The sequence below is a fragment of the Lepidochelys olivacea genome (genome assembly GCF_965140295.1).
Source record: "Lepidochelys olivacea isolate rLepOli2 genome assembly, chromosome: 4".
Classification (NCBI taxonomy): Eukaryota; Metazoa; Chordata; order Testudines; family Cheloniidae; genus Lepidochelys; species Lepidochelys olivacea.
The window spans coordinates 75,387,307-75,412,660 of NC_140414.1; the positions used below are offsets into that span (position 1 = coordinate 75,387,307).

Consider the following 25,354-nt stretch of genomic DNA (forward strand, 5'->3'; position numbering starts at 1 on the left):
ACTTATTGCTGTTGGCCTTTTCATCAGGTCATTTTCTGGAACCCAATCTCTGGCATGAAGCTGTATCGCCACCTGATTGACAGACAACTACTTCATTTATATGACTATCAATACCTCTGCAGGTTTTAGACTGTCATTTATCATTTATGTGACAGTGGAAGTTAAACATCTGTTTAGACATAAAGAACTAAGAAGGAAACGAGGTAGTGAGTGAACTGTGGGAGAAGAAACTTTCCATGTTCCTCTACTGATCTTACATACATTCTTTAGAAATACCTCTATCTTCCCCTCACCCCAGTTTCTCAAATATAGTTTGTTCTCCTGATTACAATGTGTGACTTTAGGCATTTTACTTAAATTCTCTGTGCCACTGAGTACCCACTGGTACATAGGAAATAAGTTATCTGATAGAGATATGGTGATATGTAAATAATGTTTGTAAGGTGCTTCAAAATTTGTATGAGATCAGATCTGCTCACATCCAGAAGTGATGTGGTACAATTTTTGTGATAATACACCATCACCAATTTTATACTGAAATCCACACACACACAAACACACATATGCTTTTCAAATATGAGAGGACAGAAGCTTGGGTAGCTTTTGTCTTCTGATCAGATTCTATTTTTTAAATATTCTATTTAAATTTATTAAAAGCACCTACCATGAACATTAGCATCTCTTATACATGTCAAAGGAGGCAATATTGCCTAGTGGCTAGAGCGGTGACCTGGATTCTATGCCCAGCCCTATAACTGATCTGCTGGGTGCCTTTGGGCAAGCCATGTTGTCAGTCTGTGCCTCAGTTTCCCCATCTGTAAAATGGGGATAATGATACTGACTTTCTTTGTGAAGTGCATTGAACTCTACAAAGATACAAAGGGCAATGCAAGCGTCAGATTTTCTTATTATATACAAAAAATACACAACTAATGAAAAATCCTGTGATAAAACTGACCAGATTTTCCTCAGTCATAATAAAAATTAGGCCAATAGCTTGAGTTAAATCCAATTTCCCTGAACTCTGGATCACCCAGTCCCCCTCAATCTACCAGCTCACCACAACCCTGAGAAAAGAGATTCTCCTTGAGAAGTGTCTTGATACTTATAGTGGAGCTTCTCGGCTGGGAGAGTGTTCTCCATAAACAGACCTTAACTATTGAACTGATTCCCTCCCTGATCCAAAATTGCCCAAGTTTGTTGATTTTTATAAAGCCCGCCTGTTTTCTGAGATAATGAAGGGATGGAGGGTCAGAAGGAGAGCTGGTATTTATGGGTAGAGGGGAGAACTTTTTGAACTTCATGTTCATGTTTAGTTGGTTATTTTCTGGTTTGCAGGGAGTGGGCTGATGATTTTGTCTGGATTATTATGTCTTTAAACAAAGGTAAAGAAAGAGTTGTAGTTTATTCATTTTGATTTATAACACAAAAATAAGCCATAGCTCATCTCACCTTCCAACTTCTGTTGTTCTACTTCCATTTAATTGAAATCACTAGAACATCAGTATGTACATAAGTGAATTCTATTACCTAGATATCTTAACTACTTTTATGCCTCCTATCACTATACCTGAATACCTCAGTCTTTAATTTATCCATCTTCACAACACTCCTGTAAAGTAGGTAGTGTCGTTATCCCCCTTTACCAAAAGGGAATAGAGACACAGACACTTACACAAAGTCACACAGGAAATCTGTGGCAGAACCTAGGTCTCCCCAATTGTAGGCTGTATCCCTAACCACTATATCATCCTTCCTCTCTAATGTAACTGTAGTAGTTGCCATTAAAGAGTTAGCTTTTGCAAACACTTACTTCACAGTTACCATAACTTCCTTCATTAAGTGTAGTGAAAACTGTGGTAATCTCAGACAGTGTGTGTGGAAATAGTTGGTAACTGAGGTTTAGTGATTTCTGCCGTACCAGTTATTATTTGGGATTGAGTCAACAGTTTTAAAAGATCAAATAGTGTTCGTTATAGGCACTGTAACAACTTTTAATTGTATTTTGTTAAGAAACTGATTTTATCTAATCAAGCTAATCTCATCTCAGGTGTGTGTACAGTCCACAGCAGAAACCCTGTACACAGCACTTCTTTTCATCAAGTCCTCCTCTGACATTTTTCTGGAATATTACCTGCAACTGGAGCTATCATTATAATAAAATAAAAAAGTAAATGATATTTAAATTACTGAACCTATGGGTAACTGGGATATAAATCTATATTATTTCCAGAAAGAATTGCCAGTTCCTTTTTAGGGGATGGGACTTCACATAATGTGGTTTGAGATATTCTGTATTAATGGAGGATAACTCCTGTTATGTCTATTTAATTCAACAGTTTGGATTTCCATTTTAAAATCCTGAAACAAACAACAAATAACAGAACAAAGAATAGATTCCTCTAGGTCAATTTTACCTTAAATTCATCCTCCTTTTCCCACCTCCCAGGAATAGCCTCTTGGCCCTGTAACGTTGATGGCTGCAGGTCTCATGATAAGGAGGAACTGGAAATGTAAAGGAGAATCTCTGCTTTCATTTTTAAAGAAAGTTTTTAGCCCTTTTTTCAATGTAAACAAGTTGCTAATGTTAAAAGGAACAAGCAGAATGTGTGGGGTAGAAAAGAGTCTAACAATACACAAATTAAGTTAAATTAGTCAATTATTGGGTGCATTTTGCTAACCTTCCCTAAAGTCTTTATGCCAACCCTATGTAAAGTGATGTGGAAATGGGGGTCAGTAATTAGTTACTATTTGGTTGAAGGAGCAGGCAAAAATGCTAAGGGTCTGCCACTTCTCCACATCCTCCCTCTCTCTTCCTCATCCCTATCCCATTTCTCTGGTTTATAGCTCTCTCTCATGGAACATGTTCAGCTTTAATATTTTGTTTTGATTTTTTTTAATTCATCAAACAGTCCACTGTGTAGACACTCATATCAACTTCACATGTTTAGACCTCTCTCTAGATCAATTTTTAATCTGGTAGCTATTGTGCTTCCAATAGGATCCTGTTCATATTGACACTAACATGAATTACAAACTGGAAATGGGGCAAATGAAAGGCAGAAATGGATAAAAGCAAATGCTGAAGTTAAACCTTCTGAACTAGCTGGGTGATTCAGACATATCCAGATACTTAGAGATTCCTTTTTACAATTATCCTTTAAGGATTTATCAGAGAGACAATTGGCAATTTTTAATAATGACAACTTAGATTTGTCTTTTCTTATTTTTCACTACTTCTTTCATTCTACCCTAGTTCTGATTGCAGGGGGTAATTTTTAATTGGTCTCCATTTGTATTATTAATCCATATTCCCACAGGCATGCTGTCAGCAGTAAAATGTCTTAATGAATTAATTTCAATTCTGTGTGTGATTTAGTAGTTGTCAAATGTATCTAATGCACATTCAGGGAAGATTACATATTGTTTCTTCATCATAAATTCATTTTTTAATTTGTATGTCTCCTTCCTCATTGCTACTCTGTTTACTAAATTAATTATACTCAGAAATCCTGTGGTTATCTTTAATTATTCTCCTTCTGAGAGATAGAGAGGTTTTTACATTAACTATGTTGTTATTTTTAGTTATGGTTTTTCCACCATCCCCATGGATCTCTTGGTAATGAAAAATCTTCACCAATACACAAAAAAGTGTTTAAGACAAGTTGCATTGGAAGAAACACCCTTAGTAGTTTTGGTTCAGTCCATCAAAAGCAAAGTCTCTATCTTTGAACTGAAAGAAGATATATATGAGGGAGGTGGGGGGACTGACTGGTTTATGGGATTGGAGTCCATTTGATCACTGATTTAAATACAACTTCAGGTCAGTAGGAATCTGGGCCCAGGTCCTCAGAGGTATTTAGGCTCCTAACTTCCATTGATTTCAAGATTAAGGCACCACTGCAATCCACAGAACCCTCACTCAGTTGGAGCCAAAGCTCACTGCCTACATTTCCACAGTAAAAAACTCACTATATGCCTAATCTTCTGCCACAGGCAGGCACCCTGGCTTATCTCATGCCTCAAGCTAGGCAAAGATAGATGGTCTCCTGCCCATCTCACCTGCAAAGCCTGATCCAGTAGCTGTGCTCTGAATCGGGCTCTCTCCACACCAAAGAGCTGGGTGGAGGAGGAGTTAACATCCTCCCTTATAAACTTTAGCCCAGTGCTTAGGACACTCACCTGGGATGTGGGAGATCACAGGTGCCAACTTTTGTTGGCGCCAGTGGGTGTTTGTGCCCTCCCCCCCGGCCCCGCCATGACGACGCCCCTCTCTGCCCCTGTTGGATCCCTCCCCAAATCCCCACCCAGGCCCAGCCTCTTCCCCAGGTGCGCCACTTTCCTTCTCCTTCCCCCTCCCTCCCTCCCAGGCTTGCTGTACGAAACAGCTGTTTTGCGGCGCAAGCGCTGGGAAGGAGGGGGGAGAAGCAGGATGCGACAGCGCGCTCAGGAGGAGGCGGCAGAGCAGAGGCGGAGGTGACCTGGGGCGGGGCGGGGACCTGCCGGTGGGTGCTCTGCACCCACCAATTTTTCCCATGGGTACTCCAGCCCCGGAGCACCCACAGAGACGGCGTCTATGTGGGAGACCCCAGTTGATTTCCCCCTCTGCCTGAGGGAAAGGAATTTTAACAGGTGTTTTCCACCTCACATGTGAGTGCCCTAATCACTGGACTACAGAGTTATTCTCACTCTCTCTCTCATCTACTTAATACTTAATTATTTAGTACAAAGTGGAATGGCTTCAACAAGAGAGATTGAGATATACCCTCTTCCCCCCCCCCCCAAATAATAGAATTGTAGGACTGGAAGGGACCGCAAGAGTCATCAAGTCTAGTCCCTTTCACTCATGGCAGGACTAAGTATTATCTAGACCATTCCTGAAAGGTATTTGTCTAACCTGTTCTTAAAAATCTTCAACGATGGAGATTCCACAACCTTCCTAGGCAATTTATTCCAGTGCTTAAGCACCTTGACAGGAAGTTTTTCCTAATGTCCAACCTAAACTTCCCTTGCTGCAATTTAGGCCCATTGCTTCTTGTCCTACCCTCAGAGGTTAAGAAAAACAATTTTTCTCCCTCCTCCTTGTAACCACCTTTTACATACTTGAAAACTGTTATCGTATTCCCCTCTCAGTCTTCTCTTTTCCAGACTCAACTAATCCAGTTTTTTCAATCTTCCCTAATAGGTCATGTTTTCTAGACCTTTCATCATTTTTGTCACTCTTCTCTGGACTCTCTCCAATTTTTCTGCATCCTTCCTGAAATGTGGCTCCCAGAACTGGGCACAATACTCCAGTTGAGGCTTAATCAGCGCGGAGTAGAGCGGAAGAATTACTTTTCATGTCTTGCTTACAACACTCCTGCTAATACATCCCAGAATGATGTTCACTTTTTTTGCAACAACGTCACACATTTGATTCATATTTAGCTTGTGGTCCACTATGACCCCCAGATCCCTTTCTGCAGTACTTCCTCCTCGGCAGTCATTTCCCATATGTCATAGTCTAGTGGTTCAGGCACTCACCTGAATAGTGGAGAACCCTTCTTCAAATCCCTTTTCCTCTTCAGATGGGGAGAGGGAGAACTGAACTAGGTTCTCCCATATGAGTACCCTAACCCCTGGCTAGTGTTTAAAAGGGAGTCCATCTCCTCTTCATCCCATTTAGTATGGCTTATGTGCTTGCCTAGCTCCAATCTCATAAGAAATAGCTCAGGTATCTAAACCAACATGCTCCAGGAAATGGGTTCCCAGTTGTGTATCGAATGCAGAGATAGGTTCCTCCCTGCAGCTCAGACATAGACGCCTAACTCTGGGAGAGTGGCAGGACTTAGGCACCCCTCTCCTCAAGCAGCTGCTGTTGGCTAGTTTTGTCAGCTCCCTCCCTAGCATGCTGGCTTTTGTGGATCATATTCTCAGGTGCCTATCTCTCTCCATGCATTCTGTAGGGAGCGTAGGCATCTAACCCGGAATTTACAGTGATTTAGAGGTACTTAAAAGTTAGACAGTGTGATGCTAAGAATCTGGGTCCTTTGTGGATCTGGGTCCTGATGCCTGCTTAGTAGTGTATAGGAAATAAGTGAATAGGTATCCACACAATAACACATCACTACTTCAAGTGACAAGCTTTTTGGCAGTCTTAAGAGTTGAAAGCCTCAAACAGGTAAGGAGTGAGTGAGCATGGACATTCTCATCCCCTCAATAAGCACATTATAGATCAGTGCAGAGGCATGCATATGGGGCTGTGGAGAAGCTTCCAGTGCCATCATACTAGTTTTGTTAATCCAGTACCTTTCACAAGTCCTGAATTCAGTTAAAATAAAAAACAAAAAGGGAGAGACATACACTAACTGCCAATAACAAGATTTCTCATTGTCTGGGAGTGAATAACACTGGGGGGGGAAAGTCCCTAGAAATCTCCTATACCCCAAAGAAAGAGTCTATGAAGAGAATCCTTTAGTAGTGAGGAAGAAGCAGTATGTAGTTTCCAGGGGGAAGATTCTCAGCTGAGGGTCTGCCCCAAGAAGTATAACTATGTGATATGTCACAATATGCAGCAATGTTTTTATTTTCCCATGTATATTACAGCTCCATGTTCATTGTTAAAAACAACTAGGGGGACATTCGCTACTTAGCACTTACCCATAAGTCTCATTAACCTTAACAGGAATCAAGTACTGGTATCCAAGAGACAAAAGTCCAGCAAATGTGATAAATGCAAATGGACACATTCACTAAATAAGTCTAGTATTCACAAAGTATAGCAGAGGAAGGGTACTGGAAAATAGGGAAAGATAAGCAAAGATAAAACCTTCCCTCATGTTGCCCCTCTCATCAGGGACAGCTTCTTTGCCATTTTAGATTCCTGACTAAACTCCAACTCTTCTCCCTGACATATGACTAGAGGAATTTTGGGCTGAAAGGTTTATTTCAATCCAAAAATGCTGATTTGTCAAAACAGAAATGTTTTGTAGGAAGGGGTTAGGTTCAACAAATTTTTGTCAAGAAAAGTTCCTGAGGTCCAGGATGGAATGTCAGGGAGGAACGGGACTAAGAGAGATTATAGTCCTGTGGTTACAGCATGCCTCTGGCCTATGTAACAGAGTCCTTACTCCAAATCACTTTGTCTCTTGCTCCGTTTTGCTTGCTGAAGCTGTTACATTTTGTATAAATAATTAACTATTGCTTGAGAGAGTGACTGACTATAACTTAGTGGCTAGGCCACTAACCAGAGATGGAGGTTCAAGTCCCTGCTCAAATGAAGAGTTAATTTTGTATGCACTCCAGAAGCACTCCAGCAAAAGAGATTGAAAGAGTGGGTAAGCAGACTAGCCAATAGTCTGGTGGTTAGGGTACCTAGGTTACAAAAACTCACATTCAAGTCTCCCTCTGCCTGATTTCAGATCATTCCAGGCAAGTGCCATAATCACCAGCCTAGAGTCGCCTATTTTATTTTTTTTTTTCATTGAATAACTTCAAAAAGGTCTTGGTTTCATCCAGATGTGGAATGAGTCCATTCTCAAAATCTTGACAAGTTTTACCAGCTGGGAAAACTGTTTTCTGTCCAGCTCTACATTACAAACCTACTTACAAATATAGTTGAGTACAACCCATAAAATATAGCTGTGGTGACTTCCCGCAAAGGCTGTTTCCATAGACACATCTAAGGGTCTGGGTTCATAAAGATTTGCATACACAAGTTGAGGGAGAATGTGTCAAAGCAGACTGAAGACCTTTTCAAAAATTTGGCCCCAAATGTCTTTTCTTACCAGTGTCAGTCTTTTCCATTTCTAAACATTAGGGGTTTTTTCACCTATGTTCTAATTAACCAACATTGCTGTGTTCTTTTTCTTTCTTGATGTACAGTAGTCTTGCCCATATTATCAACAAGGATATGCACAGCTTTGAGAAGAGTTTTTGTTACTTAACTGTAGCCACAATCCAACCTGCAGGGCTCATCTTTTTATTATATCACAAAAATAATTGCGAGATTTTATTTTTAATGCTTTCAGTGATTAATATTCCACTGCACAGCAAGAGTACCGCAATAATCCTGATTATCTTTTTTCCAAGGATTTGATTATGGACCTGAAAGAGAATCTCTCTCATCACTTCAAAGACATTATGGTTGGCCTGATGTATCCACCTGCATCCTATGATGCCCATGAGCTCTGGCATGCTATGAAGGTGCTTGTCTAACTCAAAAATACTTAGACAATTACTTATAGGCAGTGATTACAACAATTCACATCTGTTTCATAGATTCTTTGACATATAACTGAATGATAAACTGTTAAAAAGGCATTTCTCAGTTTAGTGGGAGAGAAGAAATATTCAGTACTATACAATTTACATGTATTTATATATTAAAGGCAATATAAATAATCTAGCCTTAAAAATACAGCAATCATTTAACAGATAAATATAAACAGATAACTGAAGAAAATAACATATTTCTACAGTATGGTTTCTTAACTGAAAAGTAAGGTCCTGATCCGGCAAACGCTTACACATGTTCTTAGATATGCTCATATGAGTAGTCCCATTGAATCTTTCTCATAAGACTACACACGTGCATAAGGCTAAGTGTTTGCATGATCTGCACCCTAATACCTACCTTACTCTTTTATAAATCAGTGACTATCCTTTAACATTTTAATTTCATTCCCATTTTCAAGGCTAGGAACTATTTTATTGTATTAAGCAGTCATTGCCAGCAAATAAAATGAGCACCAACTTTGTCATTTTTTTAACAGTTGATATCAAGGCACATTTAGAGCTACTGGTATATTTTTAAAATGATGGTTAGCAGTGAGATTATTATAGCCCATTAGTAGCTTCAGAAGTACTATTTTTATCACTATTGACCAGGATTGGCAAATCTAGAATTTTTCTGCATTTGAATCAAGTTTGTGCTTTTTTACACTCTTGTACCTTAATTGTGGAGTCAATGAGATTACTCGGATGCTTAAAATAATGCATATACATAACTCTGCAGAACTGAGGCCTTGCTGGCATACTCTTCTCCTGTTCTAAATGCAGAATTCTCATTGTCATTAACAAGAGCTGTATGCACCTATCAAAAGTAGTATATGTAGCATCCACTCACTTGAATTCAAACTCTCAAACTGAAGTCAACAACCTTGTGGGGAAATGTAATGATTTGCAATCCTACATGGTATGACAGTAATGAAGAAGTATTTCATGTAAAAATCAAGTACTGTTGTAAACATTCCAAAACATACTTTTAAGTAATTTCAAAAAAGAGAAACTGGAAGCACAGCATGTTATTGATGTTCAAATACATTTCAAATTGTCTAAACCCCTAGCACAATTAGGGACAGCATGCTTGATATATGCATTTAATTCTTTACAGAGCCCCACATATTTAAAAGGGCTTTATTGCTCCCTAGGAATGAAATTCATCCCAGTGCATTTTCCCCTTTGGTAGGGCATTGTCTCACTCTCCATGTTGCCTTAGCAATAGGACACTTCACATGCTTAACTTTAAGTGTTAGTGTTGGAGGTTCAGTTTTAATACTAATTACACTAAAGCTAATCAGTAACCCTGAAAAGACTGAAATCAGTACTCTTATTAACACGGAAATAACCCATAAAAATAAACCATGAATTCCTCAAACAGAGACAATCATTCTTTCACAGTCCTTGACAAATATTACAATTGTATTGGAAGCCATTATCTCTACTAGTAATGACCTTGCTTGTTTGCTTTTTTTTCCTGGCAGGGAGCAGACATGGAAGAGAACTGTCTTATTGATATACTAGCCTCAAGATCAAATGGGGAGATCTTCCAAATGAAAGAAGCCTACTTAATGCGTATTGTTTGTTTTATTTAAGTATACAGTAGCATATCCTGCAAGGGTCCAATTCTGACTAAGTGTGTTCTGGATATAGTTGCATGACTGAAAGAGCTAGACTTCCAAAGATGAATTCTTAAAGCCAATTGTTTTCCCTCTTTCCTTGTTTCAGGATAATTGTACATCAAAGGCTGAAGCAAAATGTATAAATCAAGTTTAAATTTTTATTGTATTATCATAAAAATATCTCAGTATTTTTAGACATTCAGGATTCTGTGATCTTTGAAACATCTCTCAGTTGAAACATCCACAGACTGATATTTTTGGATTATAACTTTTGGAGGAAGATTAAACTCTTTAAATCTTTAAAGAGAAGGAGGGGTTTTGTTTGTTTGTTCTCTATCTTATAACTATCTCACTAATTCTACAGTAATTGTCATTTTAGGCTTGAATCCACAGTCACTGTTTAGGTAAAAAGTCACTGAGGTTCTTGCTAGCAGCAGAGACCTGATCTTCTTAGGTGTTTAGGCACCTAAAAATGCAGATAGGCACCTCATGGGATTTTCAAAAGTGCATAAGCAGGTTAAGTGAATTAGGTGCCTAACCTGCTTAAACTCTTGTGAAAATCCTTTTGAAGATCTATCCCCACATGAGTAAGCCAATTTATTGCTCATTGCAGAATGAAAAGTGTTAAAAGACTTGCAAATGTCAATATACTGAGTATATCTTTTATTCTAGTTACTCATTGCTGTTTGCAAACCTTCACTAACATTATTCAGAGAATATTTGTGCGTTCTACAAATTACACGTTTAACACAAGTTTGTTGTGGTTTTCACCCCAGAATACAACAATGATCTTCAACAAGACATTTATTCTGAGACTACAGGCCACTTCAGAGACACACTTATGAACCTCGCTCAGGTACTGTACAAACTCAAAATATGTTCTACATTTTTTTAAAATGCAGAATCATCTTCTAATATTGTTGAAGGAGCCTCAGATTTTAAATTGGCTACAATTAAAACTAATCCATGCTCAATATGGTTGAAAAGCTACATTTTTGAAGGGGCTGCAAAAAGGGGAAAGATTAGAATTTAAATTCTTTCATCTGCTTTCACTTTGGTTTTTGAATGCAAGTCAATTGAGTATTTTATTGAACAAGAATCTGAAAATTCCAGCATCTGACCCTATGCTCGGAAAAGAAAGTATCTTCATATCCAAATGAGATTTTCTTTCACAAGCTCTGTTTTTTTCATTAATGGAGTGTACTGTCCATATTACGGTTTGTATGTCACATAGAAAAATGGAGAAATAGCTGGCCTGACTATGCAAGAAATTATTAAACAGATCTTTATATTCCTTCTGTTTTCAAAAAAACATGTTCTTTGTGCTGAAGAAATCTGCCACACAACATGCTGTTTACACTGTGGTTGTACCTCATGCAGGAAGATTGTCAATATTATTTACAAACTTCCTGATCCTGTAAAGTGCTTGAGGGCTTTTTTGTTGAGATATGGTCAATTCTCACTGAATTAGGAGACTGTCAACAGCTCAAAATTGGTGATCAACTCTTTACAGAATCAAACCCTAAAGTGTTGTGCCATAAGGCAAGGGACAGAAGATACTGGGGACAGTAAATACTGTTATCAAAAAGACACAGAGGGGGAAGATGCCTTCATGCTAGTGCCCTAATTAATTTTGTTTGTATTTCAGGAATTATTACATCTTAAACATCTAAATATGTTTAGCGTGAAAACTGAATTAGGAACTTTCACAATATGGGTCAAAAGCAACAGGTGCACTGTCAGAAATCTACATGTACCTTTGTACCTGCATTTGTTTTTACAAATAGGTACACAAATGACTGTTTGCACATGGCAAATGGAGAGCTGCAGTCAGAATGGGCGACTGCACATTTTTATGGTTGCACCTGGACCAGAAAATTTGACTCTATATTAGTATTACATGAAAAAAAAAAAACAGACAAAAAACAAAACAAAAAAACTTCTACATTAAAAGAACACTAGGGTTGACAAGTCAACCAGCCAAAAGTTAGGAAATACCAGGATTAAGGTTTCCTAAGAAATTTTATTTTGGCTCCCTTGTGCATATGCATAATGATATAGTCTTATTGTGTTTTTTTGCCACATGACCCCTTCCTCATTCAGGGCACAGAATGCACAGTGCTCATTTAATAAACACTCAGTATTTCCCTTTATCCTGATTATTCAGCATGTAGCTTCATGCATTATTTAGCGAGTACCATCAAGCCCTGGACATCTTTGAAAATTTTGGTTTATGTGACTTTCCCAGTACCACATAGGAACTATGTGGAGAGGCGGGGGAATATCTAATTTTTCTGGGTGGCATTCAGTTGCTTTAATCATAAAACCATCTGCGACAGTGCGCAGGGAGTGAGTACTTATTGAAAATCTGGGGGAGGGTAGGTGCAAGTTCCGCCCTCATCTAAAGACTCCTCCCCCAGCCTAAGAGGAGGAACTACTGAACCCAGGTCTCAACTGAAGTCAGGGGGCAACTGATGAATAACAGGAATGGGAGTGACGGTAGGACTGCCAACTCTGACTGAAGCTATTCCAGGAGATTTTTTTTCCAACATGACGTAATGTCATTTTCTTAAAATATCCTATTACAATCTCCAGGATTGCTTTCAACTCACCGGGAGATTGATGCCGATTCCTGGAGACTCTAGGCCAATCCTGGAGGTTTGGCAACCCTAAGGGACGGTCACAGGGTCAAAAGCAAGGAAGGTGTCAAGGTTCCTTCCCCAGTCTGAACTCTAGGGTACAGATGTGGGGACCTGCATGAAAACCTCCTAAGCTTACTTTTACCAGCTTAGGTTAAAACTTCCCCAAGGTACAAATTAATTTTACCCTTTGCCCTTGGATTTCCACTGCCACCACCAAACTTTATCTGGGTTTACTGGGAAACGTAGTTTGGACACATCTTTCCCCCCAAAATCCTCCTAACCCTTGCACCCCACTTCCTGGGGAAGGTTTAGTAAAAATCCTCACCAATTTGCATAGGTGACCACAGACCCAAACCCTTGGATCTGAGAACAATGAAAATGCATTCAGTTTTCTTACAAGAAGACTTTTAATAGAAGTAAAGGAATCACCTCTGTAAAATCAGGATGGTAGATACCTTACAGGGTAATTAGATTCAAAACATAGAGAATCCCTCTAGGCAAAACCTTAAGTTACAAAAAAGACACACAGACAGGAATAGTCATTCTATTCAGCACAGCTCTTTTCTCAGCCATTTAAAGAAATCATAATCTAACACATACCTAGCTAGATTACTTACTAAAAGTTCTAAGACTCCATTCCTGTTCTGTCCCCGGCAAAAGCAGCATACAGACAGACACAGACCCTTTGTTCTTCTCCCTCCTCCCAGCTTTTGAAAGTATCTTGTCTCCTCATTGGTCATTTTGGTCAGGTGCCAGCGAGGTTACCTTTAGCTTCTTAACCCTTTACAGGTGAGAGGATTTTTCCTCTGTCCAGGAGGGATTTTTAAGGGGTTTACTGTTCCCTTTATATTTATGACAGAAGGAGACACTGATCAGAGAACCCCAGACAGCATCCTCTGCTCCCCAATGGTGTCCAGGGAACCAGTGGATGCATCCCAGAGAAACACTGCTTGGATATGTGATCTGAGGGAGGAGTGAAAATAGGCCTCACAGTCACAGAGCACCTCCCCATCCAGCATCCTTCTCTTGGTATGGTGGATGGCCACTTTGGCCAGTGGCAGGAGGAGGTTGATGAGGAGGTCTCATGACTTTGTGGGGCCACAGCTGGGGTGTGCATAAATCAGGAGGTGCAGTGAACAGTGCAGCCATAACCTAAGGAGAAGCTGGAAAAGGGGCTGCAGCCTGGCACACTCAAGATACATGTGCACCAGGGTCTCCCTCATACCACACAAGGGACAAGAAAGGTGAACTGCACCAACTACATGCCCATGCTCATGGCTCCGTGAACACGCTGCCAACTAATATCCCCCACGGGCCACAAGACCAATGTGGAATACAGACTGGCCCACCAGAGTTCCTCACCCTCCATGGTGGTAGGAGATCCCACCACTCGACGGCAGGGTTGGACACCAGGGTGAGGAAATGAAAGGTGTGGAGCACACGCGTGTACAGCTATGCATTTTCTTTTCTTTCTTTTTTTTTAAATCAGGGTAGTGCACAAAGACCCCAATCAGGATTGTTAGGGATTGTACAAAAATATGAAGGCCTGGCCCCTGTTCCAAAGAACTTTCAGTCATAGTAAGTCTTAATGATTAAGGCACTGATTCAGCATGATTCTTAAGCATTTTACCCAATTTTAGGCACATAAATAGTCCCAATGAAGCCAAGGTGACTTCTCACATTCTTAAGGATAGGAAAGTGCTTACACACTTTACCAAATTAGGGCCTAATTCAATACCATGTAATTTTAGGTCCTTATCCTGCCAACATTCATGCATGTGAGTAATTTTACATACAAGAATAAAGGGCACTACTCATGTCTGTATTTGCAGAATGGGGGCCTTGTTTGTACAGAATCTTTCATACAAACTTTGAGGAATATTCTCAATGGGTGTAAATCAGCATAGGTTCATTAACTCCAATTAAACTATGCCAATTTATACCAGCTGATGAATATGGCCAATTCATACCAGCTGATGAACTGGATCATTATCTCAAAATGCTCTGCAGAGTTAAACAATAAATAACAGCACATATTCTAGCAGGGAGGAATGGCAAAGATACAAAACATAAGTTCAAGGTTGAAAAGGATGGTTTCTGATGAGGTTCAAAATGAGATGAGGAGTGGATGACAAGGAGAGAAAAAATATTATGTTCCAGATGTAGGCTCTGCAAAAGAGAGACTTTTTCCTTCTAATGTTCAACAGATTTTCTCCCTGGTGATGAAATCCTTGCCACCCTAAAAAGATTGCACAATATCTTAGTTCTTACCCTCATTAAAGCCAGGGCAATTTTTTCTTACAATCAGGACAAATACGAAACATCCTGCCCTATAATCTGCAGTCCTCATTGTCAAAACACATTGCCACAAATATCCCTAAAGAGGCTGACTGTGGATCACCAAATAGTCAGGATCCCAACAGCTACTTATCTCAGATTCTGGAGCCTAAAAAGAGCTCTGGAGAACTCCAACTGCACTGTTTCATAATGCGCTTCTTTGTAAGTTTTTATCTGCGTGTGAATATTACCTTATTTATGTTAATAAAAACAATTGTAGAAAAGTCAGATGGCACTTAATTTAAAATGTTATCCTTTTTATTTTTTCTCTTTTGGATAGTCTTGGAGAATAAACTGGACAATGTTATACATTAAAATAGAAAATTAGATTCTTTCTACCTATTTCTATGTAACCTATAGAAAGGATATCATTCTGTATCAACGGTTTCTTTTTTTAAAATATTTTCTAAAAATTGTATTGGTTTACTCACTATTAAATTCTGGGGCCTTGATCCTGCAATTGATAGCACACAGACATTTATAATATGGGCCAATGGGGCTCTATGCGGGAGCAGCAATCTACATGATTGCCATAATTACAATACTGAGGCCTATAATACTTTTCCATAAGGGAAAAGCATATGTATCCCCCCCGCACTCCACCACCACCAATTAATGGGCAGTGGCAAAATCCTTCAGAAGAGGCAAGCTTCTGGAAGGCTTATTACATCCTAATTAATGTAATGTACTTGGATCGAATTATAATTATCCAGACTTTTAATATGACATGAAGAGTTGATCTATTTTGCCCCAGGTTTTGACATGGATATGAATTAAAATAACATCATTTTCTGGAATTTAAAAATAAGAATATTGATGCAGTTTTTAGGATTCTCCTGATTAAATAAGGCAAGAATAATCCTTTAAAAATGTAACTGTAGGGTTTTTTTGTTTATGTAAAGCACTGCTGCTCAGTTTTTATTGTCCACTTGTCATATTTTTCCAGTTTCATATATTCAATCACAGGAAGTCACTACAGCATAATTTCCTTTAAGCAATTTATCTTGTCATTAAGAACTTCATTCTTTGTTCTGTGCAAATTCTTTACAATTTAATTAAAATGTGAATTAACATATTTCCCAGGCAACAGTTGAAAACTGGTCATTCTAGTAGTTGGCAGACAATATATAATTTTAATCCTTACTTTCACTTTTGTAGCAGAATGATTGTCAACGCCAAACTAAAATAAATTGCTTCAAAAACATATCATTAAGGCAATGATTAAGTGCTGTCTGGGAATTATGACTCCTGCAACCTGGGCTTATTTGTATCCTTACACTGTAACTATGATTAAAAGGAGTTACTCTAAAAGACTTTTCTTTTGTTACAACTAAATAAATCTGATCCTAGTGTATTAACTAAATCATATCTGCTTGGTTTACAGAACTGCAAAGCCAAAAGAGCTACGGGAGAATAAACTGTATTCTCTTTTGACTCATACATCATCAAATTTGTCAGGCAACTTCTCAATCTTGAATATTAATTACAGGTGATGATGGTAACATGCAGTGTAAAGCAGATCGATCACTATTTGATATGGCTGATCTTGCAGTTTGGACAGTGAGAAAAAAGTGTGTGGTTTTTTTCCTTGTAGAAAATAGCAAAGTTATATGGACATATCAATGAAAAATAAACTGGAGACACAAAGATGCCATTTGTACAGTTATTTTCCACATCATAACCACATGTTATAATAACTTTATAAACAGGTAATGTCATCTAGTTAGTCACTAATTTTTCTTTTATGTAAGAAAAGGATTAGTTAAAAATGTAGTCCCACAGGGAACCCATCTGTATCCACCTTTACGACTACTTCCTGTCATCAGTCCCATCATGATTCTAGAATTCCTCCACCCTAAGGGAATGGCCCTTGGACAGATGCCATAGGAATTCCAGATGTAACCTCTAGAATATTTTAGGGCTCTATAGACCAGCTCTACCACACACCATTCTTGTGTAAAATCCTGGAATGGATATCTCAGTGAATGAGAAGTAGTATTATATAAAGACCATCTCATTCTCTTGCAGTCATTTTAGAAGAACTAACAGAGGAAAATGTTTTAACATTTTACAGGGAACCCGAGAGGAAGGGTATGCAGATCCTGCTATGGCTGTTCAGGATGCAATGGTAATTACAATCAGCTGTCAGTTTCTCAAAAATAACAGAAAACAAATATGTAGCTGTTTGAAAGTCTTGTTTAAAGGGGTTTGGGACTGATGATCTTTTGCACCTTGTTATTATTTTAATGCCTTAGGTCCTATGGGAAGCATGTCAGCAGAAAACAGGGGAACACAAAAACATGATACAAATGATCTTGTGCAACAAGAGTTACCAGCAGTTGTGGATGGGTAATTATCATCACTTATGAATCCAACTTCTCAGTATTTTAATGTATAATGGAAAGGGAAAATATAGCTTACAGAGACAACAGGCATAATTTTAACTAGGCACACAGAAGCTGAATTCACAAACCAATATTCAGATTCCAGTGCAGTCTGAAACAGGAGCCTGAGCCTACATTCTTTGTGCTCCCAAAACTCCAACTGAAGTTAATGGGAGTTTTGGGTGTACAAGGACTACAAAGCTGAACCCCGTGTAGAACAGATAGTGAAAAAAATGCATCACAGAAATGATAGTTAAGGTGACGGGCTAAGTCTTCAGCTGCACTGACCTCACCAGTGGTGCTGGAACTAGGGAGTGCTCCCACGCCCCCGGCGTGAAGTAGTAATAACAAACACCAAATGCATGGTTTCCATGGTCAGCACCCCCACTATAAAAATTGTTCCAGCACCCCTGGAGCTCACACTCAATTCATCTGGTGGGGGGGGGAGTCAAAAGTGCACTGAAGCCACCGTTCCACTTTTCCCAGTCTTGGGGGGCAGAGAGGGCCAAATACCGCCCCTCCACCCCCCACCCTCCCCAAAAAAAACACCCAACCAAACAAGTGACAGCTGCTGGTTGGAAACATTTTAATGAAACATATTTTTGTCACAACATGGTGTTCCATTGAAGCTGATACATTTTACAGAAACATGTCAATTTTGACATTTTCTATGGGAAGGCTTCTGAGGTCAGTGCGGACTCCCCAGTTGCTCATGTGTAGCGAGAGAGTGAGATGAATCGAAAACCTGACCTTTTCAGTCCAAGAATGGACATTTAGACACAATTCCATTTTGAGAAAATGTTCCAAAAGTTTTCGTTTTGTTCTAGTGTGGAATGAAAACAAATCTCAAAATGGAATTGTCATTCTCCAGACAGCTCTATAGCATAAAGGATGGACTAATTTACTTCAGCTTGTAATGCTCTCCTGGGGGATATTACATCAACAAGGATAAGAAGGAACAACCTCCTAACCCCAATCCACCTCATGGGGGATGGGGGCAGGTGTTAGCATAGAGCTGGCTATGCTATTCTCTACCCCACGCCCCCATGCTAAGAAATTGCCAGATGCCCTTTTAGGACAGCTTTCCAGCTGCTTTGCTCCAAGTACTGGGTTGAGAATCTGTCCCAATCTCTCATTTTAGATTAAGTTTCATTTTGGGGTAATAGACATGTCAAAAGTAAACAGCAACAAAACGGCTGGAGCTAGTTTCTACTCTTAATACAGAATATAAATAAACATATTCATTTCTTTCAAGTTTTTCAGGAGTTCCAAAATATCTCTGGGCAAGATATAGTAGATGCTATTAATGAATGTTACGATGGATTCTTTCAAGAACTGCTGATAGCAATAGGTAAAATAAAATGATTATTTTACACTAGTGATAACTTCTTAATAAATATACAGTATAGTACATCTGGTCCATTAAAAGGTACAAATATAATCTTTTTGTGCTATTTTCCCCACTAGTTAATTTTCATATATGGTGTAGAAACTTTGAACATTTGGAAGAAAATCAACCAACAAGTCTAAGGCTATATAGAAGAAAGGGCATTTAAATTGTATCGTAGGTTGAGGCTAAAAATTAAAATGTGGTCACTGGATTAGGGCTGAGGAGAACTGGATTCTGCTTCTGGTTTTGCTACAAACTTCCTGTGTGACCATGGGCAAGTCCATTAGGCACTGATTCTGCTCACACTGAAACAAATGGCAAAACTGCATGTCTTCAGTGGTGTAGGATCAAGCTCCTAAATTATCTGTGCCTCAGTTTCCCCATCTGTAAAATGACGCTAATCATGGGCAATGCATCACAGAGGCTGGGGGATGCTAACCTTCCCCAAACCTCTGTTAATGCTCCCCACCACGGCCCTGGGGCCAGGCCGTGGCAGGGCTCAGAGCTCCTCCAGGCGGCCAGGGCTTGGGGCAGTTCCGGCGCCTGGGCCGGTGGGCTGGAGATGGCTTGGGCATGCAGGCTGCGGCTCGGAGCAGCTCAGGTGGGCCAGCCAGGATCCATCTGGTTGCACTGGGGGGGTTGGGGCTCCTCTGGCTCTGGCGGAGGGATGGAGAGCCGGGGGTGGGGGGAGGGAATGGAGTTGGGGCAGGGCCTCCAGCGGAATAGGAGGGGTAGGGGGCTAGGCTTCCCGAAGGGGGGTTCATGAGTCGCCCATGATGGTAATAATACTTCCCTACCTCACAAAGATGTCATGTGGCTAAATTCATTAAAGTTTCTGAGGCACTTAGATAGTATGGTGATGAACACCATAAAAAATTTATAAATAAATAGCAAATTATTATGACTGAAAAATAAAACCATGTTCTTAAACTACCAGCATCCTTAAGATGAACCACAGGTAAAGCTGCCCTGCCTGCTGGGGGGAAGGCCCACAGCCAGTACAGAAACAGAGAGGCTCCTTCCAGGTGGCCTGAGATTAGAATTTTATAATCTGCACTTTAAACGGGCAATTCCATAGGATTGAAAATTCTGCCACCTCCCATTGAATGAGTATTGTTAGGTAAACATTTTGAGGAGCACCCCAGGTTTTTTCTAAGATAGAAGGGGCAACCTGACCCACAGCCATGAACTGTGCAATGTGAGAAAGTTTCTATCAACCAGTATCAACTTGTTTCACTTCAACCCAATAAGCACCCTCAAGATCACATAAACACACCATTGATGCAGTTTTCTGAAAGTCTCTAATATTTCTCCTTTTCTCCATAACATATCTCTCCTAGTTCTCTGTGTTCGAGATAAACCTTCCTATTTTGCATATAGGCTTTACAATGCAATCCATGTAAGTAGCACTATTCTTTCACATATTTTAAACAACAGTTTTACTGTCTCTATTTTGAATGAGTTAGCTCATTTGCTTTAAAAGGGTTAGGGTTTTGATAGCTTCCACTGTTAAAGTGTTGCTTGCTTGTTTTAAAAATTTTGGTAATGTTATTAATTTCAAAGTCATAGTGCTTGATCAACAGATGAGTTTTCTTTCAACACTACTTGTCCGTTAACTGCATTGACTTTTTGAAAACAGAAAACCATCATTTTGTATGGACTGCATCTCCCCCTGGTGTGCAAAACTCAAAGCGCACTTTTTATTCAAGATGATCTATTCTTATTATATGACTTTCCGCTGTACAGCTTTAATAAATATCACTGTGAATGGCATAATACAAATGCTATAGTGTGAAAATACTAATCACCATGTTTTCAATTGGACTCCATTTACATGTGCAAATCCTAATGTTTTTATGCACATTAGCTTAAAAAAATTAATATTGGGTGCAAATGTGGGTATCTGCATATGTAATCAGAAGTATCCACAAATACTGCATAGGGGTAAAAATACCACACATGTGTTTTTCTTCATATTGTGTGCTGCTGTTGTAAATTTATGTAAAGTATTCATGATTTAAAATGTTCAGAATCTGAGCATTTTCATATTTTTTCAAATTCAAATTTGATTCTATTTTCACAAAATTGTTGTGCTAAACCAGGCTCATTTTTGAGTGAAATGTGCCATTGTGCAATTATTTCTTATTTTCACAGTCAGATTAGATTTTTGAGAAAATATATTAAATAAAATTGCAGAAAAAATAAAATAAATTTGAAATAAATTTCTCAGTTTCCTCCTAGTGCCTAGTGATTGATGTCAATGAAATGCTTAGTGATATGGTATGCTGCCAATAGTAGACATTTTAAATCATATTCCATTCCACGGTGCATTAATCAATCAGATTGTGTCAAACTTTTGTCAGATTTCTATTTAGAATATTGCATGATTAGCATCAGTCTGTTAAGAAAGCTTCTAATATTTAGAACTATGGTTTCCGTAAAATCCATAATGGGTTGTCAGAAAGATTTTAGTGCACCCACAAAATAAGAATCAAATCCTGTAAATGCAGCTTTCTGAGTATCCCTTACTACTTTATTCTGTTAGTGTGAATAGCTAATTGATAAATTCAACCTGCCACCTTTAAATAAACCAACATTTGTAATAAGTAAATATTTCCCCTGCAACCTTCAAAATTGTTTGAATTAGTGTTACTGTCCACTAGATGTCACCATTCCTCCAGAAGTGTCCTGAAAAAGAGCACTGTCTAAACCCGAAAGCTTGTCTCTCTCACCAACAGAAATTGGTCCAATAAAAGATATTATTGTGACAGGTTTGGTTACAGAGACCCCCTTGGGACTGTCACCTCACATACTCAAACTGCCTCTGAGCTTGTTTTCCCTGCCAGCTTGGGACTCCAGAACCCTGCCTTGTTGAGCCTGACAATGCTAGTCTGCTGCAACACAGCCCCAGGTCCGAACCACGTCCCGAAAGCTACAGGCTTTAACTGAAAGCCACTCAGCAGGTACTCCAGCACCCAGACACACAGCTCCTAGTGGGATCCAAACCCCAAATAAATCTGTTTTACTCTGTTTAAAGCCTGTACAGGGTAAACTCATAAATTGTCTGCCCTCTATAACACTGATAGAGAGAGATATACAGCGGTTTTCTCCCCCAGGTATTAATCACTTACTCTGGGTTCAATAATAAACAAAAGTGATTTTATTAAGAATAAAAAGTAGGATTTAAGTGGTTCCAAGTAATAACAAACAGAACAAAGTAAGTCCCTAAGTAAAATAAAGCAAAAACACGCAAGTCTAAGCCTAATAGATTAAGAAACTGAATACAGGTAAATCTCACCCTCAGAAATGTTCCAATAAGCTTCTTTCACAGATTAGACACCTTCTTAGTCTGGGCCCAATCCTTTCCCCGGTACAGTTCTTGTTAGTTCCCGCTCAGGTCGTAACTAGGGGATTTCTCATGACTGCAGCCCCCTTTGTTCTGTTCCATCCCTTTTATATCTTTGGCATAAGGCGGGAATCCTTTGTCTCTCTCTGGGTTCCCACCCATCCTTCTAAACGGAAAATCACCAGGTTTAAAATGGATTCCAGTATCATGTGACGTTCACATGTCCTGTGAGACTTCATTACTCACGGGCTGGCACCCACATATACAGGATGGCTTACAAGTAAACAGAGCCATATACAACCAATTGTCCTAGTTGATGGGAGCCATCAAGATTCCAAGCTACCATTAATGACCCACACTTTGCATAGTTACAATAGGACTTCAGAGTTATACTTCATATTTCCAGTTTCAGATATGAGAATGATACATTCATACAAATGGGATGAACACACTCAGTAGATCATAAGCTTTGTAAGATACCTTACAAGAGACCTTTTGCGTGAAGCATATTTCAGTTACATTATATTCACACTTATAAACATATTTCCATAAAACATATGGAGTGCAACATCACAATTATCTCACCCACCTTCATTCTCACCATTCCTCCATGCAGAATCCATCTGAGAAACTGAACAGCTCACGTGATTCATGGTTGGATACAAAGCATTCGAGTTCTAAACCACTGATTAGAATCTGATGGTTGTTCGGCAACCTATGTGAAAAAGGATGGTGGTCTCAGTCTAGTCTTAAGTGGACAAATTACACATAACAAAAGCCACCATCCCACCTGGCATTCTTGTTGGCAGTCTCAACAAAAATGATTAATGACTGAGGCCCTGATTCAGCAAAGTACTTAAGCACATGCTTTAAAAAAAGAAGTAGTAAATACAACTGGCCATTAATAAGATAACACGGAAAAATTTGAAGTGGCGTTTGGAGTACAGATTTTATCTCAGTTACACAGTAATATGAAATGCACTATTCATACACAAGAAAGCTTAGTATAGTAAAACCCCTGTACACTTCAAACTTCTGTCAAATCCAGAATATATATCAAGACGATAATTTGCTCATTTGCACATAATATTAATATATTCAGATAGATAGACTCAGCCAAGTTTCCTCATATCTTTCTCCTCTTTTAGGAGTATGGTTTCCATAATAAAACTGTTATCAGGATTCTGATTGCCAGAAGTGAAATAGATCTAATGAATATAAGACGACGATACAAAGAGAGATATGGGAAATCTCTGTTTCATGATATCAAAGTAAGTCACTCTGTACTTTTCCATGTATACAGTACCTAGTTCAATAGCAGAGTTTCATATATCCATATGAGAGCTTTAACAATAGTAAATGTTGAGTTAATTCTGAATCCTAATCTAATCATTTGATACAAAGGCAGAAGTAACAATATGCTGCCTGAACTCATGTTACATCAGTTCAGTGCCTCTGACTAATTTTAGTAAATGAACAATAAAGATGAGATAATACTTCCCACTAAATTCTAATCACACTTTCATATTATAGGCCTCATTCTGTCCCATCCCACCCCCTCCTGGGGACAGAACTGCCTGCTGGGGAAATACTTTGCAAAAAGTTGTTCCCCTACTGGTATAGAACTTGCTCTATGGTCTTCCTCCATAACCCCCTGATGTGAGGGGGTCTTCCTCCATAACCCCCTGATGTGAGGTTGTGCCCAGATTCAGTTTGGAGAGGGAGGTGATATGGCCAAAGCACACTTTTCTCTGGGTATTCTGAGCTGTAGAACAACCCATAGGTGGTCATACAAGGTTACTGAAGTGATGTAAAATGACCTTTGCAGTTCCCTTGCCTGTGCTATGCCTCTTTTGTTAATCACGTGGCAAAACTAATCTTGGCTGAAAATGTTCAGGTATCCTTGCCACATTCACCATGAAGCACAGTACCAGCACCATGCACTACCTGGGAGCATTTTAAATGTATTTGTATTATTTAGCCTCATCACATCTACCCTAAAACAGTGCTTCACCACCCCTAAGGCCCCTCTTTCATTAATCTAATTAAAGCTGATCCTGCAATCAGTTTGTCCTTGATCAGCATGGACCTGTTTCTATCTTTAACCTTATATACTTATTGTTATGAAGCTAGACTTTCACTTCCTAGCACATCTGTTTCCTTTATAAACAAACAAAATCCTGCATTACTGGTACTCATACTACTGGGAAAAATTCTAATAAACATTCAAAATGAATCTGATGCCAGTCCCATTGAAGTTTTGCCATTAACCTCAATAAGAGCAGAGCAGGTTCTGTGTCTGCAGGATCTAGTCCTTTATTTTATTTTGAGTTATTTTCTTGAAAACATGATGGGCCAGATTTTTATTTGATTTACAGTGATGATTAAGAGAAATCAAAATCATTCCTACTGTGTGTGTTGGGTTTTTTTACATAGCAACCACCAGAAAGAGCTATTTTTCTTGTACTGTCAGTCCCATATCTTCAGACAATCATGAACTATATTGTTGAATTCTTGTAATATGATTCAGTGCAGTAAAAACCTTTCCAATGTTTTTATGATTTTTTTATTATTATTTTTATGAGAAAATATCTACGGCTAAGATTTTCAAAACTGATCAATGAATTTTCAGTGCTCAATTTGAGATACATTAAAAGGACCTGATTTTCAGAAAGAACTGAGCAGCCACCTTCTGAAAATCAGACCTTGTAGGTGCCTCAGGTTGCCCCTTACCCCACCATCCCCCCAAAAAAAGAGAGATCCAAAATTACTAATCACTTTTGAAAATCTTGGTCTAGAATCTTTATGAAGCATTGAAAGTCTTGTGCAAAACCCACAACTTCTCAAATGTCCTCCAGTCCCTCATACACAAAAATGGTTTTCTTGGCTGGGGGGGTGGGGGGGAGAAAGAGGAAAAATTATCATCACAAAAAGATTCTTTCCCTTGCAGCATTTTGCTTCAGGACATTATGAGACAGCTTTACTTGCCATCTGTGCTGGTGATGCTGAAGATTATTAAAGGAAGAAGATAATGAATTTTGAAAGCTGTATGGATCCATTTTTAATAAAAATCCAAGCCAGGCACATTTCCTATAACTATTGGTTATTCCTGCACTATATAAAAAAGTGGACGAATCAATAATAGATATTTTCTAACTTTAAATCTTTTTAAAAACAAGACAAGTGTACAAACTTGTTTTGTCAGGAATATGATTTTTCCCAACTTGTGAAGAAATGCTGTTACTGTGAACTGCATTATCTAATGTCAAATTAATACAATTCTATTTAACTAAAATGTATGTGTATTATTTTGCTTTATGATGGGGTTTACAGACACCACGCCAAGTGAATGATGGAGCAAGAAGGCCCTGCTC

The 25,354-nt window shown here is 38.9% G+C and overlaps 1 protein-coding gene across 1 annotated transcript in view; it reads left to right on the forward strand.

Moving 5' to 3' along the window:
* The window catches only part of ANXA10 (annexin A10), a gene marked incomplete at its 3' end in the record, with an annotated part of 49,868 nt that extends 24,869 nt beyond the window's left edge, over positions 1–24,999 (forward strand). Inside the window, exons 4-12 of the mRNA XM_084627642.1 lie at positions 8,071–8,184; positions 9,744–9,834; positions 10,658–10,737; positions 16,935–16,988; positions 17,116–17,209; positions 18,500–18,595; positions 19,975–20,033; positions 23,129–23,251; positions 24,931–24,999. Coding sequence (XP_084483768.1) covers positions 8,071–8,184; positions 9,744–9,834; positions 10,658–10,737; positions 16,935–16,988; positions 17,116–17,209; positions 18,500–18,595; positions 19,975–20,033; positions 23,129–23,251; positions 24,931–24,999 — 780 coding nt within the window. The remainder of the gene's footprint in view (positions 1–8,070; positions 8,185–9,743; positions 9,835–10,657; positions 10,738–16,934; positions 16,989–17,115; positions 17,210–18,499; positions 18,596–19,974; positions 20,034–23,128; positions 23,252–24,930) is intronic.
* Between the last annotated feature and the right edge of the window lie 355 nt (positions 25,000–25,354).